The sequence below is a fragment of the Anoplopoma fimbria genome, chromosome 16 (genome assembly GCF_027596085.1).
Source record: "Anoplopoma fimbria isolate UVic2021 breed Golden Eagle Sablefish chromosome 16, Afim_UVic_2022, whole genome shotgun sequence".
Classification (NCBI taxonomy): domain Eukaryota; kingdom Metazoa; phylum Chordata; class Actinopteri; order Perciformes; family Anoplopomatidae; genus Anoplopoma; species Anoplopoma fimbria.
In genome coordinates this window covers 23,142,089-23,169,355 of record NC_072464.1, presented here as the reverse complement: position 1 = coordinate 23,169,355, position 27,267 = coordinate 23,142,089, and the positions used below count along the sequence as shown (strand labels likewise).

The following is a 27,267-nucleotide window of genomic DNA, read 5'->3' as shown; positions in this document are numbered from 1 at the left end:
CAGAATGTCTGATTTCTCCGAGATCTCAATTTTACCTCACAGATTTGAAGATTTTTGATGATATGATGTCGGCATTTAGCATTTGGACAAATTGACGAGTCATGATAGTTCACTTAATAATTTAAACAAAAATTTGACAGGTGAATGTCCTTTTTTTCTGAAGATGAAAACAATATTTCAACATTTGAGATTATCCAAATTTTGGCATTTTGAATGAAAGGTTTCATACTTTGCTAGACTTTTCAGACTCTCTTGAGAAGAAACTAAAAGGCCTCAGAGTGTTTTTCATCTTGTTGTTGACGAGGAAAAGTAAAGGTTAAAACGTAGGAGAGAGGAGACGGCATGAAACATTAAAAGGAATGTTTTAACCAATGATGAGTTCATGCAACTTACAGTTAGAGGAGGTCCACCCGGTGATGAGCTCAGCACGGAGCCGTAGTTTATTCAGCTCGCTCAGTGCTACACTTCTGTTTGCCTCCTTCTTCACAGACCTCCATTACAAAGTGCACAAATAAATGATTCACAGCAGAGGTTGTGTTAACTCATACGTACAAACCTCATCTCACAATGCGTGACCTGAAAATGCAGATGATAAAGGTGGGAAACAAGAGAACAGAGGAGATGATGGATAAACTTTTTTTGTCATGGAGGAGAGAGATTTTAAAAAAAAAAAAGGAAAAGAAGAAGCAGCATGTTTTGGGTTTTGGCTCGTTGGCGTCTCTAACTGGAGGAGAAACTGGAAAGATGATGATGAGGAGGAGGAGGAGAGCGATGAAGATGAGGAGGCCTGCTTCTGTCACTGTTTAGTTACTGTTCCACTTATAATGGTCCACTTTTCTGAAAAAAGGAGGATTAGAGGAGGAGGAGGAGCCACAACGAGCCCTCGCAACTGAAGGTCAAAGTTCATCTGAAGATTAAACAGGAAGTGGAATGGGGGAGGGGTTGAGGGAGAAGCGAAGGGCTTTTGATTCAACCCTGTGTCCCCACAAACGACTCGTCCAAAACAAAATCACACCTTTATCAACAACAGACCCTGTAAAGTCCTCAAGTCCGTCTGCATGGAAAAAAAAAAAAAAAAAAAAGAGACACTTCTATCGGTGCAGTGTCAAAAAACCCACGCCGTAAATCCTTCACAGAAACCCCCACAATGCACTCTGAGTGCCGCAGCTCGAATCGTCTGTACGTGTTTGGTCAAATCTCAAATCAATCACTAAAAATAATAACAAAACAAATAAAAAAAAGTAAATCACGCCTCCGGTTTCGGTCCTTCAAGAGTCAAATTCCAGCCGGTCGCGAGGCTGAGCAGCAAACCCGCCGTCTTTCTGATTAAAGCAGAGAAGACAGAGAGATCAGAAGAGTCAGAGAGTAAAACATAGAAGAAGAAGGTGGAGGCTCGTCCTCCGTCTCCTCAGGGCGACGTCTGCAGTCCGAGAAGCAGTTTGGAGTCCGCAGAGCTGAATGTAAGTTTGTCCAGTGTTGGTGGGTGGTGTTTGTTTGTTTTTTTGGGGGCCCTCCTGGTGCCGTGGAGGAGAAAAGATGGCCGCCTCCCATCCTGTCCGTTTACCGCTGAGCCGGCTCGCTACCGGGCAGCGTGATGTTGCCGAGGTGGAGGACAGGAAGTGGGTGAGCCTCCGTGTTGAAGACCCAACTCTCAAACGGCATCAGGTCGTCGCTGGAGAACAGCAGGTACAGATACCTGAGGGGGGGGAGGAAGAAGAAGAAGAAGAAGAAGAAGAAGAAGAAGAAGAAGAAGAAGAAGAAGAAGAAGAAGAAGAAGAAGAAGAAGAAGAAGAAGAAGAAGAAGAAGAAGAAGAAGAAGAAATGACGCCATCAGCTCGTTGAGTCATTTAAGGTGATTTTTTCTGTGTTGTTTCTTTATCTAGATTCTTAATTACCTGGGCGTCTCCTCCTGATGTGAGATTATTAGTTTAATTAGAGCTGACAGGAGTTTTACAGGTAAAATAAGGGACATTTGGGTGGATTTTTTCACCTTGAAATGGCCAAAATGTTCAATATATATAGAATTTACATCACAATATAGCATGTTTTCTGGTTAGTCAATAAATATATAGTCTCCTGTGTGAATTAAATACTTGACAAATTAGTATTTTCTCATTTTCTCAACATATTATCACATCGTTGTTTATAATAACCGCTGTAGAGAAGAGTTTTAGACCTGCTCTGTTTACATTCAGAGTCATTGCAATGTACATCTATTGGACATGTAGTGTGATAGATTCAAACATTCATATATATTTATTATCTGTGTTATCTAACCTTTAATTGACATACAACACAGACAAAGTGCGACCACAAACACAACGTTGTGTTAACGTATTTCTGTGTGCCATGAATAAGAAAAATAACTTTTTTTTTTTTGCTCTTCTTGTTTTGTTCGAGTCTGTTGTTTCCTCTTGAAGCTAAACAGCTGTTTTGCTGGATTTAAAGCCACAAATGTAATTAAAACCAAAGTCTAGTGTAAAAGTTGCCGCAGTGGCTCATCTCAAACATGTTCTCAGTTAATCTTTGTTTTTATTTGCATCTTATCGTAATGTGAGAAAAGTTATTTGATGTTTTCTGCACAGTAAATCACATGTATTCATATAATGTAAATATTTTCTATATCTTTATATGTTTTTTCCAGCTAGATTATCTGCAGAAGAACCACCTGCTTGCTGCATTTTAAGGCCGACTGATCGATTAAATGAACAGATCTGCAAAACTGAGTATCACAGAAAAGCACAACATTAAATCTCGTGTTTCCCAGAAATGATGCTCATAAAAAAATAATAAAAATCAACTAAAAGAGGCCAGCCTGATTCCACTGAATGAAAAATCCAATAAAATTCAGATTTAATTAAATTTAAAAAGCCACTCATTTGATTTATGGAATCAAATTAACTTTAAAATAGATTTGACAAACACACTGCTGAAGTAATCAAGTTTCACACAGCAGATCAACAGATGTTTGGACGCTTCATCTTGTCGTGGATCGGCGTGACTGGCAGCCAATCAGCAGCCTGGTGCCGCGTTGATTTGATGTGATTGGCTGGAGACAAAGACTGAGAGCGTAGAGAGAGGCGTTCAAATGTCATCGTCTCAGAGTCTCCAGCGACCTTCGATGACATTTTAACTGCTGGTTGACGCTTTGTGTGACACATTTAAGTTAGAAGATAAAGAGCTGATGAGCAGCTTCCTGCCGTCAGCCAATAAAGCTGCTCTGTTTGATGATTAGGTTTGATTGACAGTAACGACTGTGTACACTGAGTGATATCTGCACAGCCAGGAGGAGGTGACATGCAAAGAGCTGCCAGCAGGGGGAACCAGAGAGCCACAGTAGAAAAACTCTCCTCCTTCATCCATCACTGATGATGCATCAATCAGCCTCTTTAGATTCTCAGAAAGAAACTACAACAGATGCAAGTGTTACATTTGATTATCCATATTGGAGTATTTAGATATGCAACAACTGTACAGAACAGGTGAATTGAATCTATTAAAATAAAAAGGTATACAAGCCGTTAATATGATTTATAAGGCGTCTTTGAATTCTACCGTTTCAGAGGTAAATTTAAATCTTTTAAAAGTTTTTGCTGGACATTAAAACATCTGTGTTCATTCTGTCACTAAGTATCTGAAGCATGTTTTGCTTCTTTTATGGTTTTTGGTACCAAATGCAAACAAAAGCTACTTTTATTAATCAGAAATTAGCCAAATAAACAGTGTCTAATGATAGGAATCAGCGTTTATTTACAGGTGTGAAAGTTTCCGTGGCATCCCTCCTTTTAGATTATTGTGTTGGAGTTGGATATCATTTTACTTTTCATTATCTGTTTAAAAAAAGAACTTTAAGGGTACATGTTGCTATCTTTATAAAAAGGTTTTTCTGCTCATTTATTTTAATAATTTCTACAAAATAAGAGCACGTAATTGTTGCAATCACGTCCTTTTCAAATCAGCCCACTGAATCATCGCGTTCATCTCAAAAGTAATTAATTAATCATCAAAAGTACCAACGATTATATCATTAAAAAGAAATGATTTTTTTGGTTACTTGAGCGTCTCGGCCAGGAAGAAGCTCTGCTGCACGTCATCGTAGGTCGGGTTGGAGGAGTAGACGTCCTTCACTCCGGAGAAACCGCCGCTCACCCGGCAGTACTTATCGATGGCCTGGAGGAGACGAGGAAGGAGGGGAGGAAGAGGAAGGAGGAAAAGGGAAGGAGAAAAGGTTGGGTGGAGAGAGCACAAATTAAATAAGCTTACAAAGCATGCTTTAATTAATTTCTTTGCTTGTGACAGATTAGAGCGAGTCCTGGAGGGAGACCAACACAGGAAACAGACGCTGTAAAGCAAAAGAAGATAACCAGGAAACGCCTCATTTTATTCTCGAAAACGTTCTGTTTCGTCCGTCTTTGACTCGTAGCGGCTCCGTAACTCCTTTAATGCTGCATCGGAGTATTTTCTTTAAAGGAGGAAGAGCCTGTGGCCTCAATCTCCATCATCAGGATTTTCCTTTTTTAAAACTGCAGATTTCCGGCAAAATAGAAAAATGTGACATGTCAGATTTTTTTCTTTTAACAAAAAAACCACACATGGTGTCCATTTAGTTTCCAGGACAGATTTAAGCCTCTCTCGTAGGTGGTTTGTTTTGTGATGTAAATCTTCTCTCTGTTTATTCACTTTGGCTTTCCAGGGTTTGTTATCAGCGCGACAACAACAAAAACAACATCAACCATGGAGGACATGTTAATAATAGCAGAGCCCAGACTATTTTTCTTCACTGCGACAGACAAAAACATCCAGAACAAGCAGCAGTTGACAACAGTGTTATTGTGGTTACATAAGTGTAATTAATGGCGCTGTTAGATTGCTGCTTAACAGGCCCGCTAAACGCCAACAAATATGGATTAAAGCAGAATATTTTGTTGGATAAAAACATTTTAGGAAATTATTACATCTAATACATATTTTATTTATAAATTTTGACTTTTTTGGGGCTTTATAACGCTCTGGAATTATTGGAAATGTTTGTATCACACAGCCACTAATGGAATTTAATTCTACAAATGGTATAGTACTAATTATATAAGTGTAACCTGATGTATTTCTGCAACTGTGCACAAATAGCAGGTTTAAACATAATGAATACATGAGAATAGCATTTGAAAGCTGATTTTGAATTTGAATGTCAACGTTTTGAATAAAGCTTTTGAACTATTCACTCCCAAGTGGATTCTTTATCATTTCATATATTAAAACCAGATTACTAAACAGATCACAGTAAATGTGGTGTTCACGTCTTCGTAGTTATAAATGCAGCGTCCGTCCAGCTGGTGACTCTGACAGTTGGTACCTTTTTGTTTTACCTGTGTGCTCTATTGATTTCTAATGAGAACTTGTTCAAGTGAAATTGGTGCCGCAATAAAAGTTCTGTCTGCATTACAGTCCAGCTCACACCTTATCGACCTCCACTGTTAACGCATGTAATTTAAATCATTATCTCTGTCCTTGTCTGTCACACACAGACACAGACACACACACACACACACACACACACACACACACACACACACACACACACACACACACACACACACACACACACACACACACACACACACACACACACACACACACACACACACACACACGTCTTCTCCCTCCAAACGTCCTCCAGTGACCATTTTGCCGTCAGCAGATTTTCGTCACAAGGAAGGTTTGTTCGTACTTCCTGTTATTCATCGTCATGTGTGTTCGCCCCTCTGGACCCACACTGAAGGGTCCCGTATGTGCCACACACACACACACACACACACACACACACACACACACACACACACACACACACACACACCTTACTCTCTCTCTCACACACACACACACCTTACACCTACACTCTCTCTCTCTCACACATACACACACCTTACACTCTCTCTCTCACACATACACACACTTACACTCTCTCTCAACACACACACACACACACACACACACACACACACACACACACACACACACACACACACACACACACACACACACACACACACACACACACACACACACACACACACACACACGACCACCTGTGCTGAATAAATGATCTGATAAGACGTCTACCTGTAGGAGGAGGACAGTGTGTCTGCAGCTGTTTAGTGAGGACACACTTCACATTACAGCAGCTGGAGTACAGTGTGTGTGTGTGTGTGTGTGTGTGTGTGTGTGTGTGTGTGTGCGTGTGCGTGTGAAAGAAACATGAAAAGACATAAAATTATACAGAAGTGAAAAAGAGGACATTTTAATCAAGAGATTGAAAAAGAATTGAGAAAGAGAGCTAATAAGCAGTAAGCAGAATCTAGGATGGCCCAAATCTATACTTAATACTAATTCTAGTCGGGTTTTATATGTGTTCAAACTGGAAAAGTAACACAATAAAAGTATAGTTAAATAAAGTCAGTATCCCTACAGTTCATCTACACTAATGCAAATGATGGAGCTGTTTACAACTGAAAAAAATCAATAAAAAAAAAAATCAGTAGTGAATGGTCGGAAAGATCTCAGGAAACAAAAAACTAATGTTCAAAATACTTAAAACGCATTTTTCTTCTATTAGTGACGTTAAATTCACCGTTGCATTTTGCAGGTGAATGTATGGCAGCTTCCTGTTTGCCTTCAAAATGACCTGCAGAAAACACTTAACTGTACTTACCAATAGATAGTACATTCTGTATACAATTAGTATATAGTATAGAATTAGGACACAAGAATAGAGTTGCATATCCAGATAAAAGGGAAAAATGATGATTCAACCTACTGATCTTCAGACTAAATCGCTGGTTACATACATATCAATGCACATCTGTAGAAAAATAGATAATCAAAACAAGTGAGGTACAAAAATGTTGTAATTACAACAAGAAAGTAACCTCATGCTGGGTACAAACCCAGAATGTAATCTAGGATAATGCTAGCAAATCTATGTTGAGTAAAAATTGAGAGAAAATTTCTTTTTTTCTATTTAACCTTTAAACAAAAATATTGACCTTATTATTTATGACAAATAATAACAGTTGCAGCATCTTAAATCTGCAGAAACAAAGCTGTGTTTTCCCTCTTTTTCTTTAATTTGAAATGTTACCATAAAAACGTTACCTAAACTTGTTTGTGCTAAAGAGAAATAAAACTACAGATGACCTAAATGAAATAGGGTTATATAGGTTTAGGATCACTCATCTGCATTAGTGTGCATGCATATGTTTAATCTAATGAAAATAAATAATAAAATAAATAACAGACGAGGCGTAGATGAGCCCGTCAGCAGACGCTCTCTTTAGTGTCACTCACGCTCCGTACAAGCAAACTTTTGCAAAAAATGTATTTGCTTTTCCGCCGAAGCAGGAAGGCACTTTACTCCCACTCAGTTTCACCGCTTCATAATGGAGGAAAAAAAGGTGACAAGAAGATTGGCAGGATAAAGAAGGAAATGTTGAGATTTAGACGAAGGAGACACATCGACTGCTGTAAGGAAAGACGAGAGCTTTAATCCTCTCAGGATCAAAAAGGGCTTTTCAGAAGGCTTTTCATATTAAATCACAAAAGGAAGAATAAATAACTTATAACACAGACCTACAGAGACAAACCGGTAAGTAAGTAACTCTGGAGCTGGATGAGACCCTGAAACAAGCTCCTAATGAAGCCCTGCCACAGGTTGTCATAGATACGAGGGAAACGGCATTAAAACGGACCTTTATTTTGTTAGAATCTGACCTTCTGACGCAAAAGTCGATATTTAAATCAGAGTTTCAGCTGCAGCAAAACAAGCTCAATACTTTCACCTGTCATTGGATGCAAAAGCAGATGAAAGAACATACATATACATATGTTTAGGAGCTTAGATGTTTGCTAATCTCAAACATTATTCCTTTCTAACCATAAAGAGTTTAAAGGTGCAAAAGGAAAATCTTTTTTAATCTTTATCCACAGAGAGAACGGCTAAAAGGTAAAGGATTAAAGCATGAACCTGCTATGAGTACCACCCGCTCAGAATTTCATCTTTGACTGTCTCTTTAATACATCAGTTCAAAGAATCCCTGAATGTTCTCACATCCAAGAAATTCACCCAAAGCTGTACTCTCTGGTTTATGCCTCATTTAAAAAAAATACATCCACAAAGTTTGCTTTCCTACTGTTGCTAATGTTAGCTACACATGTTTTTACAGAGAAACTTTACGCTTTAGAAACGTGTGTATATATATATATATATATATATATATATATATATATATATACACATCGAAAAAATAAACGGTAGATCACCTCAAAATACATTTTAGCATAAATGAAATGTCCTCATGGGTTTGCACATTTTTTCCATTTTGCCTAATCCTGTTGACTTTAAAATCTGTAGTTATTTTAGTTTCTCAATCCAAACTTAAAAGAAATGTTTGCAGCTCTGTCGACCCTAAACGTTGCATCAAAACAAACATACTTAAACAATAAAAAAAAGATTAAGAAAGGAAGAAATAGAGCTCAGGAAAATTGGGATTCAGTCATTATATAAAATATTAAGATCTTTATTTAATGTGTCCTAACTTTAATCATTTTTAAGTCACTTGTAGGTTGAATTTGTAATATTATTAGACTACATTTCCCATAAACCCCCTCTGTATTTTGCTCTCTCTCTTTCCTCCGTGATGCTCTGTGTGTAACTGTTTCCAGAGCATAAACTGATGATTCATGGGGGGAATTTTTCCACCAGACTTTCTCTGTTTCTCTGTCTGTCCTCCATTTAACAACTCAACGAACTCTGAAAGCTTCAGCTTCTTTTTCCTTTCAGAGAACAAAGTTTTATAACTGTACTTGTTTTGTGCTGCAAAGCAAATCCAACAGACGTCTCACCAGGTGAATATGATGAATATGAATATGATGTTGTTTACCTGCGCCGCCTCCCAGCCCCACTGCCGGTATTTGGGGTCGTGGGTGAACCTCCACATGTACCAGTAGGTCTCGATGACCTCCGGACGCAGGATGTAGTACTTCTCGTTCTGCCGCACGGCCACCGCCTCCAGGCCGCTGTCGAACTTAAAGGCCTCCGGGCCGAGCTTCAACACTGGAGGGAAGAAGGAGGAGAAGAGTAAGATGGAGAGACGGAGGGAGGACGAAGAAAGAGATGGAGGGAAGACGAGGTGACAAGAAAAGAAAAGGAAGAGAGGCAACAATAAAAATAAGAAGAACAGAGGGACAAAACAGAAACAAGAAAAGAGAAAGGGTCAAATGAAAGATAGTAAGAAGCAAATAAGAGAAGGAAGAGAAGATGGAGGTGCCGAAGAGAAGAAGAGAGGAGGAAGAGAGATGGAGGGGGAGAAAAGGTGACAAGAAAAGAAAAAGAAGAGAGGCAACAATAAAATAAGTTGGACAGAGGGTCAAAACAGAAACCACGAGAGAAAGGTGTTAAATTGAAAGATGGTAAGAAGCAAAGAAGAGAAGGAAGAGAAAAATGAAGTGCAGAAGAAGAGAGGAGGAAAAGGTAGGAAGAAAAAGAGGGAGGAGGAGGAGAAGAGGTGACAAGGAAACAAGAGGGATAACAGAAAAAATGAGAAATATGAAGAATAGATGATGAGGTAGGAAAACAGAAACAACAAAAGGGAAAGGTGTTGAATTGAAACAAAGAAAAAGGAAAGGAGGAAAAGTTTGGAAAGAAAAGATGGAGGGGAGACAAGAAGAGAAAAAGAAGGAGGATAGAGGGAGAACGGAAAAAAGGTAAATATGAATAATGGAAAGGAGGAGAGGAGATGAAGGAATTGAAGATAATGAGGTAAGAAAACAGAAACAACAAAAGAGAAATTAAATTGTAAGATAAGATGTAAAGAAGAAAAGTAAGAGAAAGATGGAGGTACGGAAAAGAAGAAGAGAGGAGGAAAAAACAGATGGAGGGGAGAAGAGGTGACAAGAAAAAAGAAGAAGGGAGGCAACAAGAAAAACAAAAGAGAAATATGAAGAGCAGAAAGGAGGAGAGGAGAGGAAGGAATAGAAACAACAAAGGGAAAAGGAGTCAAATTGAAATAAAGAAAGAAGAGAAGGAAGAGAAAGAGACAAAAGGATGAAAGTCAGGAAGGAAAAACAGTAAAACAGTGATTATGAGAAGAAAACAGGAGATGATATAAACATTATCTTTTTCTCATGAATCAGTGTTTGTCACTGTGTGTGTGTGTGTGTGTGTGTGTGTGTGTGTGTGTGTGTGTGATGAAGCAATAAAGATCCCACTACTCATTAATGTTTTACTGCATTTTCTTCTTCTAACAACCACTGCGTGTTTTCTGCCAATTAAGTGTGACGGGCATAACGACTGTGTGGAAAATTACTGAGAAGCTGAAGGATGCGGTGACAGGACTGTCTTTGAAGGGATTAACACACACACACACACACACACACACACACACACACACACACACACACACACACACACACACACACACACACACACACACACACACACACACACACACACACACACACACACACACACACACACACACACACACACACACACACACACACGGTGCTTGATGTAAATGAGTGCTCATTAAGAACTAACAGGCCAACTTTAGACGGACTGACTGTTGCGATCAAACTCTCTGACACCTAACCAGAAAGTTCTCTCTCTTTATCTCTCCCTCCCTCCCTCCCTCTTTCTCCCCCCCTCCATATTCATTTGTTGCCACGGCAACCTCTCCTCTTTCTCAGAGCAACCTCACGATTTCTGACACACACACACACACACACACACACACACACACACACACACACAAAATCATGATGCAAGATCACACACACACTATTGATCCTCATCTGGGAAAAACATCCAACGCAGGTATGTTGAAAGGACTCCTTCAGATGGATGATATAAAATAAAATATAATAATGTAATACCAGAGAACTAAAAACTATAATATATAAGACAGATACAGATGAATGTATTGTGATTCAAGCAGTTGTATTACTTCTGATACTGAAGTCACTGCAGCTTCTTCACTGATCACCTTTCTGTCAAGGTGTTTTTTTCTTTTAAACAAAATAAATGAAATAGAATTAAAGTCTGGTTTGTATGGAAGTCCTGAGAGGAAGAGTAATATATTTTCTTATCTAGTGATCTATTTTCCAAGTGTGATCTTCATTGTTGTCTCTGTTTATGACTTAAAAACAGGTGAAAAAAGGTTTTTAAGGTTTTTAAGGTGGATTTCTTTGTTTTTGTTTGTTCTTGTAATACTAAATGTGGCCACTAGAGGCTGTAGTTCACCATTTTCCCCAATTTCTCCATGCACTCTAAACATGTCTTTTTTGGGCAAGAAATACATTTTTAGTCTGCTGTTGGAGAAAACATGAATGCCTTTAGTCTTATTTAGAACATGTGTAGTGGTGCACTTCAGCCTCTTGTGGCCAAAATAAGTATCACAACAACAAACACTGACAAACTCAAAATTTTGCACCTGTTTCATAGAAATCTTTTGGGGAAAATTCACCTGTCAGAACTTTAAAGTCATAAAAACAGAAGAGGAAATCAATTTAGATCAGATTTAGAATATGGATCACCAGAAATGTTTTATTTCTCATGTGACTCTAGGGGCTTCCGTAGCTTTGATATTAAAACTGTAGTTAATTTTGAGGGTAATAGATGTGCATTTACAGAGAAAGATAGCGATGATAATGATAATAACAACAGCTACAACTTGTGGAAAACCCACTGTGTAAAAATTCTAATAAGCTAATCTTCAGGTTGTTACTGTATGAATTGATATGTCAAAGGTATTACTTCACATACTAATCTTCACTGTGCTATCATGGCCGTTTTACTCAAACATAAAGTACATACAGTAAATGTGTGTGTGTTTCTTGGTGTCTCTTCCTCACCCGTCCTGTCGTAGGACTCGTGGCAGGTGTGTGCGATCTCGGCTCCCAGCTGCAGGTAGTGTCCCGCCTTGTCGTCGGGCGAGCCGTCGGCGCCCAACGCGAACATGCCGCCGGCGAAGCAGGCCAGGTGGCCCATCTTCCTCTCCAGGTGGCCGTTCTTCCACTCACCGATGAATGTCAGGCCGCCGTTGGACTTGCGAATCAGGTGGCGCTCGATGGCCTGGAGGGCAAAGGAGAGAGTGTGTGTGAATTAGAATGTATGAGATGTGTGTTTTCAGTGACGGAGGTAACAAATAGAATATTAAGTGTACATATATGTATATTGGGAGAGAACGAAGAGATAAGGTCGACACGGTATTTATTATAGCAAGAATGTGGATGAAGGTTAGGAATGGAATATTAAGTGTGTGTGTGTCATTGAGTGCATGTGCATGAGGGTCAAACAGAAGAAAACAGAACAAAAGAGCAGAATTTTAAAACTCCATCCGCATCCCTCACCCTCGGCTCTGCAGCATCTGCTCGCTCTTAATGACTGACACACATCTTCATCAGCTGCAGACCACTAAACATCTGCTTCCTGCTAAATCCACTCTCACTTTATTAAAAAACAAAACAAAAGCCCCCTTTTTGTTTTGTGACCTACCAACCTAACGAACATGCTGTGAATAACAAAATGTTGGCGGCTTAACTTCCTGAAGGATGTTTTCTTTACTGTGAGGGTTGATCTCTCTCTGCAGAAGTGTTTTAAAGTAGAGTTTCTCACTCATCATATAAATCAAACGGGAGTAGAACAGACATTCCCACTAAAATAAACGATGCTAGATGGTCAAAGTGGCGGCCATTGTTTGCAGCCTATAACTTTCGTATAAACTAAACAGACTTACGACAATTGACGGACTAAACTGAGCAGTTGAGTAGTAACGTTACAAAGCATAGAAGGCCAAAGTAAAATGTAAAACCCTTAATGCTGCATTCACAGACTCTTCACAGCGTAGGAAAGCACATTGCTATCGGCAGATGGGCGACAACTTTGTCTGGCAATTTCTTTGTAACCACTGTAGCATAAAAGCATGGTGGCAACAGCTAGCACGCTAACTAGCGCACACATATCCACCATGCTTTACTGCTACACTAGTTACAGGAGATGTGAACAGCGGGCTGGTGGTTACCATAACAACTAAACAACTAATGTATAGGCGTAACTGTACTTAAGTATGTCTATATACATTTGTGTGAATATAACACATTAGACTGTCTTTTTTATATCTCTAAATTAAACAATAAAAATCATAATTGGAAAAAAGAAATACATAAATATATTAGTTTTTCTTCTTTTGCACACTAAGTTTAATGGGAGCGTCTCTTTGGTAACTGGTCAGAAGTTGTGGGAATATCGGTGCAACATGTATAAATACATTTATGATTGAGTTTCTTGTTATTTAAATTTACCTCGAGTTTGTCAACGTTTGCAGGAAGATGTCACGTAAAGGTCCATTGTGTGAGTGAATATAAATGATATGATTGCGTTTTTTACCTCGATGGCGTCATCGTAGGTCTTGCGAGCTTCCGTGTCGGTCTTGTCCGACATGAGCCAGGCCTTCAGCAGGTACTCGTAAAAACTGTCTCCGAGTCCTCCAACAGAGGTGTGGTCTGAAGAGAGAGAGAAGGAGGGAAATAAGAAAGGTTAAAAAGAGGATAAACAGAGAGACGGATGGATAAGAAAGCCAAAGTGATTTATTCATTCTTCCACTTTGCCCTTAAAGTCAGTGTCAGAGAGCAACATATGGCTTCAAAGCACCTTCTTCTCCAAACACACTGACACATAATATATTGGCAGCATTTCTCTCTGCTGGTTTCTTTGTTTACTGTTTCCTCTGATGTTCTCACATTTCAATGTCCCCAATCGCCCTCTTGGAAGTTTACACAGCTTTCATGGCCGTGCTGATTTGCAGGACGCCTCATAGAGAGCTGATGGGATGAAGCCAGACCTCTATCTGGTCCGACTATGAAAATAACCTATTTTCTCCAGAGGGAGTTTTGAGCTCACTTCATCTATCTACTAATGGCACTTTGGTCCATTTCAGTGGGAAATCTCACTGACCTATAAAGTATATTTTTTACAATACACGCAAAGAAAAGTGTGAATTTAAGATTTGCTGAATTCTAATCTTTTCTTTAACTGATTGAGTGAACAAATCTGCTTTTATAGTTGGATTTTATGCTCATTTGTTTTAGTGAATTTCAGCTAAATCATTGCAATAGTACAGAGAGTTGTTTTGTTGGTTGTACAGTTTTAAATTCAAATTCAAAGTTAATTTTAACTGAAGAAATTAAGTAAATGTGTGAACATTTTAGTCATCCTTTTGAGCTCCTCTTTCCAGGTGAAAGAAGTACTTGGATAATTTACGAAAGTAGCAATAGTACTAATACCGCAGTGTAGAAATACTCTTTCACAAGTATAAAGCCCTGCATTCGAAATTTTACAAAAGAACAAAAGTATCCCTATTTAAAAAGGACTTAAAGTACCAAAAGCATAGTACTCATTATGCAGTATGGATCATTAAAGAACACTTTATGTTATACTTTTAAATTATATTACCTTTCTTACTAATATGCAGCTGTGTAGCTTCATTTATAACAATTTCTACGTGATACATGATAGATAGATCAATAGATACATGTAGTGAAGTAAAATGTACAGTATTTCCCTCTGAAATGTAGTGGAGTACAATTATAAAATGGAAATAATCAAGTACATGTACCTGAAAATTTATCCCAAGTACAGTACTTGAGCGGATGTATTATGATACTTTCTTTGTTGATCGTGATCACTGACTTCACTGGAATATTCCTCATCCTCTACGTGTTACAAACTCTTCAGCTCAATGTCATCATAATCTGTATCTGACGCTGATGCTTTGTGTCTCATCTCAAGAGATTCTTTTCTGTCTGTGATTAACATACCCGTGGGTAAACTGAGGGATACACGAAGACGGAGGAACGAGAAAGACAAAGGAAGAAATTAATTATTCATCTTTTTACAGAGAGAGAGAGAGAGAGAGAGAGAGAGAGAGAGAGAGAGAGAGAGAGAGAGAGAGAGAGAGAGAGAGAGAACCTCACAAACAAGCATTACTGAGGGCAGAGTGTTTCGTATGTCTTCATGTCTGTGAATGTACATGTGAGTGACAGGCGGCAACCTCCGGTTCTGAAAAGTGAAACCAAAGCGTCACGTGTTAAAGCTGCATTCTCTCTACTGTCCACCAGGGGGCGACTCCTCTGGTTGTATAGAAGTCTATGAGAAAATGACTCTACTTCTCTCTTGATTTATTCCCTCAGTAAACATTGTAAACATGAGTTTATGGTCTCAATCTCTAGTTTCAAGTCTTCTTCAATACAGCATGATGTTCATTTAGTAAATGATGCTCCATTTAGAGTCAAACAGACCATAAAGCAGGGGATGATTTAGGTCTGGTAGTTGCCCGTTACAAATATAAACCTGACAGTTCATTTTATGATGGCAATAGCAAACCTGTGTGTTATTGAAAGTTTTTCAAGATTCCTATTACTGTCAATTTGCTGCAGATGTTGTGCTCTCCACATGTTTTATGCAGAGTGTTCGTGGAGAACTAAAGCGCTTTCTCAGGGTGGTTATTTGGCAGTTTAACGATGCATAAGTGCAAAATGAGATTGGGGCTTATTTCAACGTAGAAGAACGTAGAAACTATTCTATCCTGGTTGGACAATAACCAGCAGACCTTGATGAATGCTGGTATATTTTGTATTCATCTGGAGTATTGCTGTTCTGGGTCACCAGTACTTTTCTGGTGGATCTGATTCACACAAAATTATCATACTTTGTAATGATAAAGTACTGAAAGTGGCATTTGTGAGTCCGCTAGCTGAAGAAACGTTCATATCCTGGTTTTAACAGCATTACTACCGTTTTCTTGGGTCTCAAATCACAGCTTTTGACGAACTTCACATCCTTTAGGGTCAACACACAAAAGGAAACGCTTGTATCAGGATGCTGGAAAAGTGCAACTGAACAACTGCTGAGCTTTTAGCGGAAAGGCGGACGAGCTGAAGTGGCTGAAATGATTTTACTTCACAGAGCAGCAGGTCTCACCTTTAGTTTGTTAACCCTCTGAAATCAAAGCAGTTTCTGTGGCTTTGATTTTCACTGTATTATAAAAGTCCTGCACAATCATGGCTAGAAGCAGAAAGTTATAAAATGTATTTTGTGCAGTATAAAAAAAAGTTGAATTTCGTCAAAAAAAAATAAAGAAATTGGCAAACAATGGAATCCATTTATCCAACATTGTTCCACAAAGATTACCAATGTTGGAAAAATGTCCCTGAATTGTTGTCACTGCTGGTCTCAGCCGAATCCATCATGGCTTCCTAGTTGCTCTGAGGACCTCAGAATTGAATGTTTTTGACAAATCTTGTTTGTGTTGTTCTTGTTGGGCTGAGGATAGCAGCTCATTCAATGTGTGGGTTGAACATTTGATTTAATTTAAACATTAAAAACAAGAGAAAACTAGAAATGAAACTAAATGTGACTGACGGAGAGAGACTTGACTGGCTTCTCTAACCACATAATACAAATTAAAACACAGAACGTCTAAAGCTTATTTAAAATGCAAAATGTTGATTCAGCTGATAACACAGTGAACTTGGTTGGGCAAACTTTGGAAATGACTAGATACTGTAGATAAAAGTTAAAAAAGTTAATTAACATTTTACTTGAGGACAGACGTCCTCTCTCTTTGGATGTGGATTGGAAGTCAATACTCTGTTCATGCACAGAATAATTCATCAGCAGTAGAGAGAGAGAAATCTAACTCCCTTTAATAAAGTAGGAATGATTTCACCCTATTAAAGTCACAATATAATAATACTTTTAACCATGAAGTCTCATCAGGTTGAGACTTACATACAACCTGATGTTTGTGCAGTATCATGGAACATATAATTCAAAACTTTTTTGTCACCAGCTTCTTTCACTATTTCACAGTTCTTTAACCAAGCTCATCCAATAAGTTAAATTAGTGTCTTTTGTTTAGCTTTTCCTTTCTATTTTTGTATGTATTTAACTTTTTATGTAATGGTTGACTTTGTTTAACTATTTAGATATTTTTACTTTGATAAGCACCAAGATAATTCTGTTTTCCGATCTATTTCTTTGTCCGTTTGTCTGCAGAACTACGGAAAAACTACTGGCCTTATTATCTTAAAATTTGGTGGAATGGTGAAACATTGGCCGAGAAAGAACCCATGAAAATTTGGAGCGGATCTGAATTACGATGCAGAAACACGCATTATTTTTCACCAAGGGACACGACATTGGTGGAGGTCTACCCTCTCCTAGTGCAGCTAAATTACGAATACTTTGATATAGTTTTCCAGACCTTTAACGATGCCAATACAAGCACTCAGAGTCCTGTGTATTATATTCACTCACACAATGGACACTTTACGGTTAAACATGTGACATCTTCCTACAAACGTTGACAAACTTCTGAGAGAAGTACTTTTACATTTAAATAACAAGAAACTCATCTTCCTTGCTGTGTTCATCTTGAATCATCTCGCTTTCTCTCCTTTGACTGACTGATTTTTTTTAACAATAAAATATGTGAAGACAGATCTGAGGCGATTGGCACATGAAAGACAAAAAACTCTCCCTGATGTATCAACGGGAGCATCAGACCATAAAAGAGATAACACACCACCCATAGCTCCAACTGCCCTTTAACACAACACAATGTAAAGAGGAAAGAAAGAACGCAGCGCAGATTTAAATACAAATTGTTAACAGGAAGTTCTTCTTTTTGTATTTTTCCCTTTTCCTTCTACCTTTTGTGTTTCACAATCACCTCCTACACTCTTTCAACTTAGCATCCGCCCACACACACACCCTCTCACAACTCGACTCCTCTCCATCATTTTTTTCTGCCAATCACAAAAAAGAGATCCGGGTCATGGAGGAAGCGCCTGTCAATCACAGGCGAGGTCTGCTGAGGAGGCGGCTTCAAACGAACACTAGAACATCTTCACAAAGCTACAAACTTGTCTGGTTTAGAACACAGGTCAAGGACACCCAAGGGTGCTGAGGTAGTACTAATAACTTCTGTGTATGTTATGGAGGGTGACTAGTAGGGATGCCCTCCAAAACCCGGTTCAAAACGGGAATTGGTTCTAAATTACTAAAAACCTGGAGCATTGATAAGGTCCGGAGTTAACGGTTCAGACTCTGACGGGAAAACATGAAGATCCAAAGTGTGGCTGATGTGGCAACCTCAGTTTCTGACAAGTTTAGCAAATGTGGAAGTGTCTTAAAGCTGCATTCTCTCTCCTGTCCACCAGGGGGCGACTCCTCTGGTTGTATAGAAGTCTATGAGAAAATGACTCTACTTCTCTCTTGATTTATTCCCTCAGTAAACATTGTAAACATGAGTTTATGGTCTCAATCTCTAGTTTCAAGTCTTCTTCAATACAGCATGATGTTCATTTAGTAAATGATGCTCCATTTAGAGTCAAACAGACCATAAAGCAGGGGATGCTTTAGGGCGGGGCTACACACTGATTGACAGGTCGACACCAGAGACGTATACGGCGTCTCTACGTCACTTCTGCATATTCCAAAAATGGTAACTTCTGTTCATTGGCTGCAAAAAAGCAAAGATTGCGACGGCCATAATCCAAGATGGCGACGGCTAAAACGCCAAACTCGAGGCTTCAAAACGGCAGTCCACAAACCAATGAGTGTAACGTCTATGTCAAATTCTTATATAAGTAGACTCTGAGAACTCTCATTGTCTCAAACTCAGTAAAACCCTCACAAGTTAACGGAGGAAACGGCAGCAGTTTATCACAACATCTGGACATCAATGAAAGATAATCACTGAGATAATTGATGAGCTGCAAATGTATTTTCAGTATTTTGGAACTTCTTGAATGGCTGTTTATTTGTTTACATACAAGAATAATAAAGCACAAACTAATTGTCTTTTTTCTCACAAAATAATCAAAAAGAACCAATAGAGTAACGATAAGGAAACAAACTGATAAGCAGCATCGATAAGAGTACTAGTATTGATAAAATTCTAACAATACCCTTCCCTAGTGACAGGTCAGACATTTTTTAGTCCATGTTCATGCTCCACGCTAGTCTGTTTTAGGGATGCAGGGACGATTGAAACCTTTATTAAATCGGGTTAAATATGAATTATTCCAGCCTTTAACTTTAACTTTTACTGCTGCTGGGAGACGGCAGGAAGTAATTGAACTTGACCGACTGTAACTTTATGAATCTGTGCGTTAACGAAGCTGAACCTGAGCGTTACAAGTCAGATTCATTTCTGTTCCAGTAATGATTCTTTTTTTTTTGCTTTCTGGAAATCCAGTGATGAAGAGTGTTTGACAGACTGTCGTGAGCAGGTTAAAAGAGGGAGTGGGTGGTGTGTGTGTGTGTGTGTGTGTGTGTGTGTGTGTGTGTGTGTGTGTGTGTGTGTGTGTGTTAATAAGGCTGTCAGTCACAGCAGGATCTCATTAAGACAGAGGAGCTCAGCCTCATTCCTAATTAGTCTGACTTAACTACTGTCTACACACCTACAATGCACATTGACACACACACACACACACGTTAACGCACACACACACACACACACACACACACACACACACATTCATATGTTTGCACACACATGCTTCTACCATTCAAACACTTCACACAATGTCTCAAACACAGGCACAGATTCATATATTTTTCACACTCAATGTGACTCACAATTCAAATGTTCATGACTCACAACACACACACCGACACACACACACACACACACACACCGACACACACACACACACACACACACACACACACACACACACACACACACACACACACACACACACACACACACACACACACACACACACACACACACACACACACACACACACACACACACACACACACACACACAAACGAAGGTGAAAGACAATTATTTGTCTGTGGCAGGCAGGGTGCAAAAAAAAAAAAAAGCACTCTCAATTTGACTATTTTAAGATGATAAAAAAATAATTCACACAGTAAAACCCACTTCAGCCACAGATTTTTAATTTGATTAATTTAATTACATTTTGTGTCCAGATACCAGCGCACATGAATCTAACGCGCCCCGTACGCTCGGCCTCATTTCACTCCTGAAAGCTCCGTCTAAATGTTCCTGTAAATGAATTTAAATGGATGTGGCCTCTTTAACTCTGCAGCAGTTACAGGTGTTTTAAAATATGCAAATAACAATCCCACGATATATTAAAAAAACAACAACTTTAAAATGTACTGTGGTGTTTGGCCTTCATGACTCAGTGGAGGATAACGGCGTTGTCATGGGAACGGCTGTGGAGGATCTTTGTGTGTATTGTTGATTAAAAAAAACCTGTTTACTGAAACAAGATGTCGTGATGTTTGTCTCTATAGTTTGAAGCCCCTTGTGGATGAACTAAGTATTACAACAACAACAACAACAAACAAAAGGGATCCTTGACAAGAAAACAAAAGGGATTTTGACAAGAAGACCAAGAAGAAACTTTATAATTTTATGTTTATTGACGAATCGAACGAGATAGAGAGCACGAGAGAGAATAAAGAGTCAAGACTGTTACAAAAAATATAAACCTCAACAGATCGAGGAGGCTGCTTCGTGTGTCGCAGTAGAAATTTAAGATGTTTTGCGTTTGTAAATACAAAATGAAGTCCAGTTATGTTTTTTTGGTTTGACCAGCACATCAACTATTGTTTTATTTTTCTCTTATCATCATCTTTTTTTTGGTTGATGCAGCTGTTTGTGAGGTTTCTGCATTTTCTTCTGCTGCCACCAACTCACCCCTCTGCCTTAAGCCACTTTGGGCTGCAATTTCCCTTCCCAGAATGCACTGCAAAGCAAAGAGTCACCCTGCTACTGGCCCACACATATAATCTACAGTGGACAAGTGTCCTGTGGTCGCATGATTGGTCATGATTACTTCATAGCTTAATGAATAAAGCGGAAATGTGTCGAAATAAAGAAATGAGAAGTTTTCTAATCATCATCATCATAATCAGGGTCACCTTTGGGTTTTCTTTGCAAAGATTTATCAACATTTAAGGCCATTTGTTTTGCGCTGAGTTTTGGTTTCACGTTAATTACATTCCTCTCAGCTAATTCCCTCCCTCCTGCTAACGGTACCATGCAGCGCTCAATAGGGGGGAGGGGGGGAGAGGCAGCAGGTTGGTTTTTGGAGTAGCTTTGGGCTTTAATTAAACCTGCAATGCTCTGCTGTAATCACCTGAGCTGATGACGGCGACAAGGTGGAATGGAAGCTAATGAATGGGTCCAGTCTTCAGACCGCAAGGCACATACGGTAAACGTGCACATAGATCAACAGATGTGCTCACAGAGAGACATGCAGACACACACACACACACACACACACACACTAGTTTGTGTAGTCGTTACCGTCACAGTACTCTGTATGTAAAACAATGCACGTTATGTGGAACCAAAGTTCACGAGCATGAGTTCTGCCTGGAAACTTTTTGCTGCATGCCGTTAGCATCGCATGCTAAGGTTAGCACAACAAGCTGACTGGTGTGCGAGTCAATGACAACGTTTACATGAACCAAATATCCAGTTTTTTAACGCTTAATCTGAAAAAGACAATATTCCTGTCAATGCTGTTGACATGGCTCATGAAAATGAATATTCCACTAATATTATTGTGTACATGCAGCCGTACATACTCTGATTAATGTCACTGGAGGCCGAGTTGATTAACTGAACACAGCCTCCCTCTTTCATTCCTTAAACCAACGTCTGGAAAAGGTCGGCATTGCCATATTTGAGAAAATCCAAAAACATGTTGACATCCAAGTCTTTCATAATCGCATAAGAGATGCTTTTCACTTCTATAGCCTACAGTATTGTGACCACTTGGGTAATACAGAAATGTATACAGAAATGTTTTAAGTGTTCCTTTTTTTATAATAGTTTATAATAGTTTACTAAAGTGGGCAAAATTTTACCTCAGTACCCGGCAGGAGGATTGAATCCGTCTTTAACACAGTCAGTTTAAAATAAATGGAAAGAAACACATTTTTATCCATTTTTTGCACTCCAAACTCACACCAAACCGAGACTCCTTAGCCAAGTTATGAACCGAACCGTGAGTCAAAGAACATAAAACATCTGTCATCACCTGCAGCTCAACAGCTAACTATCCGTCTGTTAATGTTCTCATCCATCAATCAATCCGCCTTCCGTCCATCTATCCGTCCATTTATTCTCTCCTGCTTTCGGCCCAAAGTCTGTGCACTTACAAGAGCATCAGTCTGCCTGCCAAGCCTCCTATCCATCCATTAATGGGCCTCCTCCATTCATCTATCTATCCATTAATGGGCCTCCTCCATTCATCCATCCATCCATGAGCGTTCTCCATTTGTTCTCTCGACAAGTAAAACAAATAAAGCAACAAAAAGAACACAGGTTTCATGTTGCGAGACATCAGCAGTTCATCCGTCTTTTGAGAGTCGTACCGTCTTCAGTCCTCTGTGCATCTTTTATGCTGGAATATTGTTTATTTCTTATTTATTTGGGAGTGTTGTGAAATTGAATATGACTAATATGACTCAAACACAATATATTCAATTTAAAAAAAGCAGCGTTCTTCTTTTCATTTCCTGTCGCTGAACTTAAGAGCAGACCTGAGCAGAGTCGTATCTGATCGACGGCAGAAATGACTGCGCTCGGATTAAAGCAGTGCGTTCACACTAAAAAGGAATATTTAAATATCCACATTGTTTTATTATTCTGTTGGAATGTTGAGATAATAAACCACACATCTCTACACGTCTGTCATCCAGCATCTAAGACTCGTCTTAAACGCCCTCTCAGGTTCAAAACTCTCCCCACTGAAATGTTTAAAAAAAATAAACAAAAAGGAATATTTAATACTCCCTGGTGAGGGCTTGGAAGTAACGTTGGTGAGGAAAAAAAAAAGTACAAACATTCAATGTATGAAAGGAAATGTAAAAACACACTGAATAAATGTTTGGGGGATGACTCAGAGGACCGACATCACACTGAAAGCTCAGCAGGACGCTGAAGTCACAGCAGAAAGAAATATCCAAAGGTTATATTTGTCACATTTTCATTGATTTAGTGCCATGAAATGCAGAGTGGTATATTAATAAGATGATAATTAGCATTAGAGTTAAAAATAAAAGGTAAAGTGCTAAGAAAAAAAGCACAAATACACCCTTTTAAGTATTCAAATGCTAAAGTGTAGATTGGTTTGGTGTGTAGGGGAACGGCATATTTCCAGAATATAAAAAAATACTAAATGTACACATATCAAAGATGTAAGGCAGGATGTACATGAGGGACGGCAATTGGATCAATATATCGATGACTGGCTGAGTACATCGCCTTTTGTTATTTTCTTTGGCAGCTTTCATTCTATTTAATTTGATGTTCTGCCTCCAAAGAACGAGACAGTGAGAAAAAACAACATTCAGAGCGGCTGTATTTTACCATTTAAATCCTAAATAAAAGGTTTAATCCGACCAAACCGAAGTTGGTGATTGTTTGAACTCAGAAATGACTAACAAAGACAGTTTTGGGGAGTTTTATTCTGTTTTTGTCTAGTTTGAAACTTGTATTCAGAAGATATGTCGTAACATTTATAGTAATATATAATAGGTGTATGAATGTTTACTTTCTTGACATTTTGTGAGTTAATTTTGTTTATTTATGAGACTAAAAAAGCGAGACTGTGGAACGACCCGAACTCTCTGCTTGGCAATTGTTGGTTATTGGACTGAGTACCCTACCTTTATATTATCACTTTACCCAATACATATTTACTTACTGTTTAACTACTTGTTTGCATCTCTGTATAAAATATAATGCGCTTAATACATTCCTGTTGAGATTAGTTTACTTTTTGCAATTACTGTCTATAACAAATATACATCTATTCTATTTCATATTTTATTTGTTATCCTCATATTTTAACGTCTGCATTATTTTATGCGTCTGCATTATTTTATGTCTTAGATTCTAATGTTTACTTGCATGATTTTGTTATAATACATATTCAAATCATATTTATCTACAGTGGGCATTGTTGTAGGGAGACTAAGATCGAAGCCAACAACTGCTTCTTTGTAATCGTTGTGCATGTCACAATAAATAACATGAAATATGCAAATGTACAGGTAGTCTAGTTCAAAGGAGTGAAAAACCTCTGCACATCACTCTGCTTTACCAGCTTCAAAAGCAGCTCTATACCCAACATTTTGAGATCATAATCAGTATTTACAGCCCACTGTACTAAAGTCACACATCATGAATGTAGAATGGGTTTTCATGTTTGTTTAGGTCATTTTTTAATTAACGTGACCACAAGTTAACTGCTTTTTTGTGCGTCATCACGTGTCAAACCAGGTGAAACACTTAATTATTGTAGGAGTAGTGACACCAGCTTTAATGATATATTTGTCGTAAATGACTTTAACCAGAAATGACAGTTTTCAGGAGCAGAAGAGTTTTCAAACCTAACGTCTAACTTCACTCAGCGAGCTGTTAATTTCCCCGGGCAAACCGCCAAAGTGTAATCAATATACTGGGAATACAGTGTTCCCCGTCTTTTTATCTCCTTCTACTCGCTTCAATTTGTTCTCATTAAAGACGATCCATTCTGCTCCTTCGCTGAGTGTTAATTCCTCCAGTGTCTCTTCATGAAGCTGCACTTCTGAGAACACACGATCCTTTAAAGCTCACAAAAACGTTTTGACTCTGCTCCCAACCGGCTGCTTGTAAATCAATAAACCAGGACCAAACTATTCTCTCGGTAAATGTTGAAAACAATTATGCAGCTCTCTTTTTTTAGCCACATTTTCAAGCATTGTATTAGAACTATAATATAAAGCAGATTTAATGCCACATGGACTGCTGTTCTGCAGTCTGTTTTACGATCTTAATCCAGAAGGGGTACTTACGTTGACCCCAGCGACCCGTCCGAGGGTTCAGGTAGTTCGGGTAGAGTCCGTTGGGTCTGTCCATTTTGGCTAGCAGCTTCCGGATGTGCATCACCTGTAATCAACAACAGACACAGGAGTTTTAATCAAAACAGGAAATATGAATTTTGAAAATAAATGCTAAATTACGGTTGTCATCTTTTCACAACAGTAAAGTCAGTTTCAGGATTTTAAATTTGCAATAGGTCTTGATTTATTTTTTAACATTTATTTTTGTAATTGTTCTCTTTAAATAAACAAAAAAAACACTTTTTCTTAGTTTTTATGACATTTTCTCAAAAGATTATTGTTATTTCTCATTTGACGGAAATACAGTTATATTTTAAAACAGTAATATAACAAAGCAGAGAAAACAGTACATGCAAATGAAAGCATATCCATAAACAACCACCACAGAAATGCTGCATTTCTACTACATTTCTACTGCTCTTTTTAGCAAAAGTTATGCGTAGTTCCTGGTACGTTTTTGGTACCACATTGGTCGAAGTTCCAAGTGAACAGAGAGGATACTAGAAGTTGGAAGTGGCAACCTTCATTTTCAAGATTTTCAAAAATGGCAGCCAACAAAACTCTTTCACTGTCTGAACAATCTGTTTTGCTACCAAACGTTAGTAGTGTCGAGCCATCCATGCGTTGGAAAAGAGGCGATACAGACAGCGTTAAATAACGGGGGTACCTTCTGGTAGTAGGCCGGGTTCCCCGTCAGGTAGGTCAGGTGAACAAACTCCATGTGGAGAGTCCCGAACTCTGCCAGGATGCTGCTGCCCGCCGACGCCCAACCCCAGTTACGACCGACACCACTGGAAGAAGAAGAGGAGGAAGAGATGAAGAGAAAGACAGAAAGGAGAGAGAGGTTATAATTCTACACAAACCATAAAAAAGATCAATAAAGGTTTTTAACTGGCGCATGGAACAAAATGATCATATTGTATCTGCAGACACAGAGTGCTTTTTGACATAGACGGATGTTAAGCTGTTAAGATCTGAACTACATCCTGAAACAAAGTTTTTCTATGGTGAAAAAATAAATAAATAAGGAAACACTTTATAAAAACTACTATTAAAGTAAATGAAAAATTATAAATTCATAGTAAAATAATTGAATTGCTTTTTTACAGTACAATAACAATGGTTATTGTAAACGTTTAAATATATATATATATTTTAAAAATCCACAAATACCAGCTACTAGCATTTAAAATGGAGAAAAAATGAAAATATGACATAAGATATAAAAAAGAAACTTAATTCCAAATTTAATTAATCTGTGGTTTGATTGTTTTTAATAAATAATACACCGAAAACTTTATTTCTGTTAATGAAGAAAGTTTAAACTTGAATTTACACATCGCAGCAGCCTAAATAATACACCTTCAAATGCAAAAGTATATATAAATATTAATGTGGTGTATTTTTCCAAATGGGATTCTTCCTCCATCTTTATAACACCACCGATCCGGCTCAACAGGTTCTCCACCGGTTCAGGTTCAGTTTGTCTCGGTCACATTTACAAGAGACCATATGTGACACAGACGGGAGGCGTCTGCAAACGCTTCAATTTTACATGAGTGCATGTAACATTAATGGGATGCTACGTGTGTGTGTGTGTGTGTGTGTGTGTGTGTGTGTGTGTGTGTGTGTGTGTGTGTGTGTGTGTGTGTGTGTGTGTGTGTGTGTGTCCTTGGGCAAGACACTTAACCCCAAGTTGCTCCCGAAGGCTTGCCATCGGTGTGGACTGGATGTTGCATGAATGTTAGTTAGAGCCTGATGGTGGCACCTTGCATGGTAGCCTGTCATCAGTGTGTGAATGGGTGAATGATATGTAATACACTACTGATTGTAAGTCGCTTTGGATAAAAGCTAAATGTAATGTGTGTGTGGAGGAGGAGGGTTTCCCTGAACAAGTGGAAAAAGTGAGGGATGTGCTATACAGTTTAAGTGTGTGTATGTGTGTGCGTAATTATTCCTGGGGGCGTTTGAGTGTGTGTGAATGTGTGTTTGTGCGTTTTGTGTGTTCGTCTGGTGGGAGATTGAGACGAAACACGAAGCGTTGGCTATCTAATTAATTTGAATTACCGCTGAGAGAAGGAGGGCCTCTAATGTACGACACACACATCCTCACACACAATGCATACAACAGGATGCTGAAAACACACACACACATACACACACATACACACAAACCAAGCCAGGGTTCTTCACAACAAAGTAACCTGGAGGTTAATATGGCAATTTTATTTCACTTCATTGTTTCTTTCACAATAAGTAAATTGATA

The 27,267-nt window shown here is 38.6% G+C and overlaps 1 protein-coding gene across 1 annotated transcript in view; it reads right to left on the bottom strand.

Moving 5' to 3' along the window:
- Positions 1-417: 417 nt before the first annotated feature.
- Positions 418-27,267, bottom strand: part of man1a2 (mannosidase, alpha, class 1A, member 2) — a 119,967-nt gene continuing 93,117 nt past the window's right edge. Inside the window, exons 8-14 of the mRNA XM_054615400.1 lie at positions 25,668-25,791; positions 24,953-25,046; positions 13,442-13,557; positions 11,908-12,127; positions 8,937-9,109; positions 4,055-4,170; positions 418-1,696 (exon numbers count right to left, since the gene is read on the bottom strand). Coding sequence (XP_054471375.1) covers positions 1,561-1,696; positions 4,055-4,170; positions 8,937-9,109; positions 11,908-12,127; positions 13,442-13,557; positions 24,953-25,046; positions 25,668-25,791 — 979 coding nt within the window. The 3' untranslated portion in view covers positions 418-1,560. The remainder of the gene's footprint in view (positions 1,697-4,054; positions 4,171-8,936; positions 9,110-11,907; positions 12,128-13,441; positions 13,558-24,952; positions 25,047-25,667; positions 25,792-27,267) is intronic.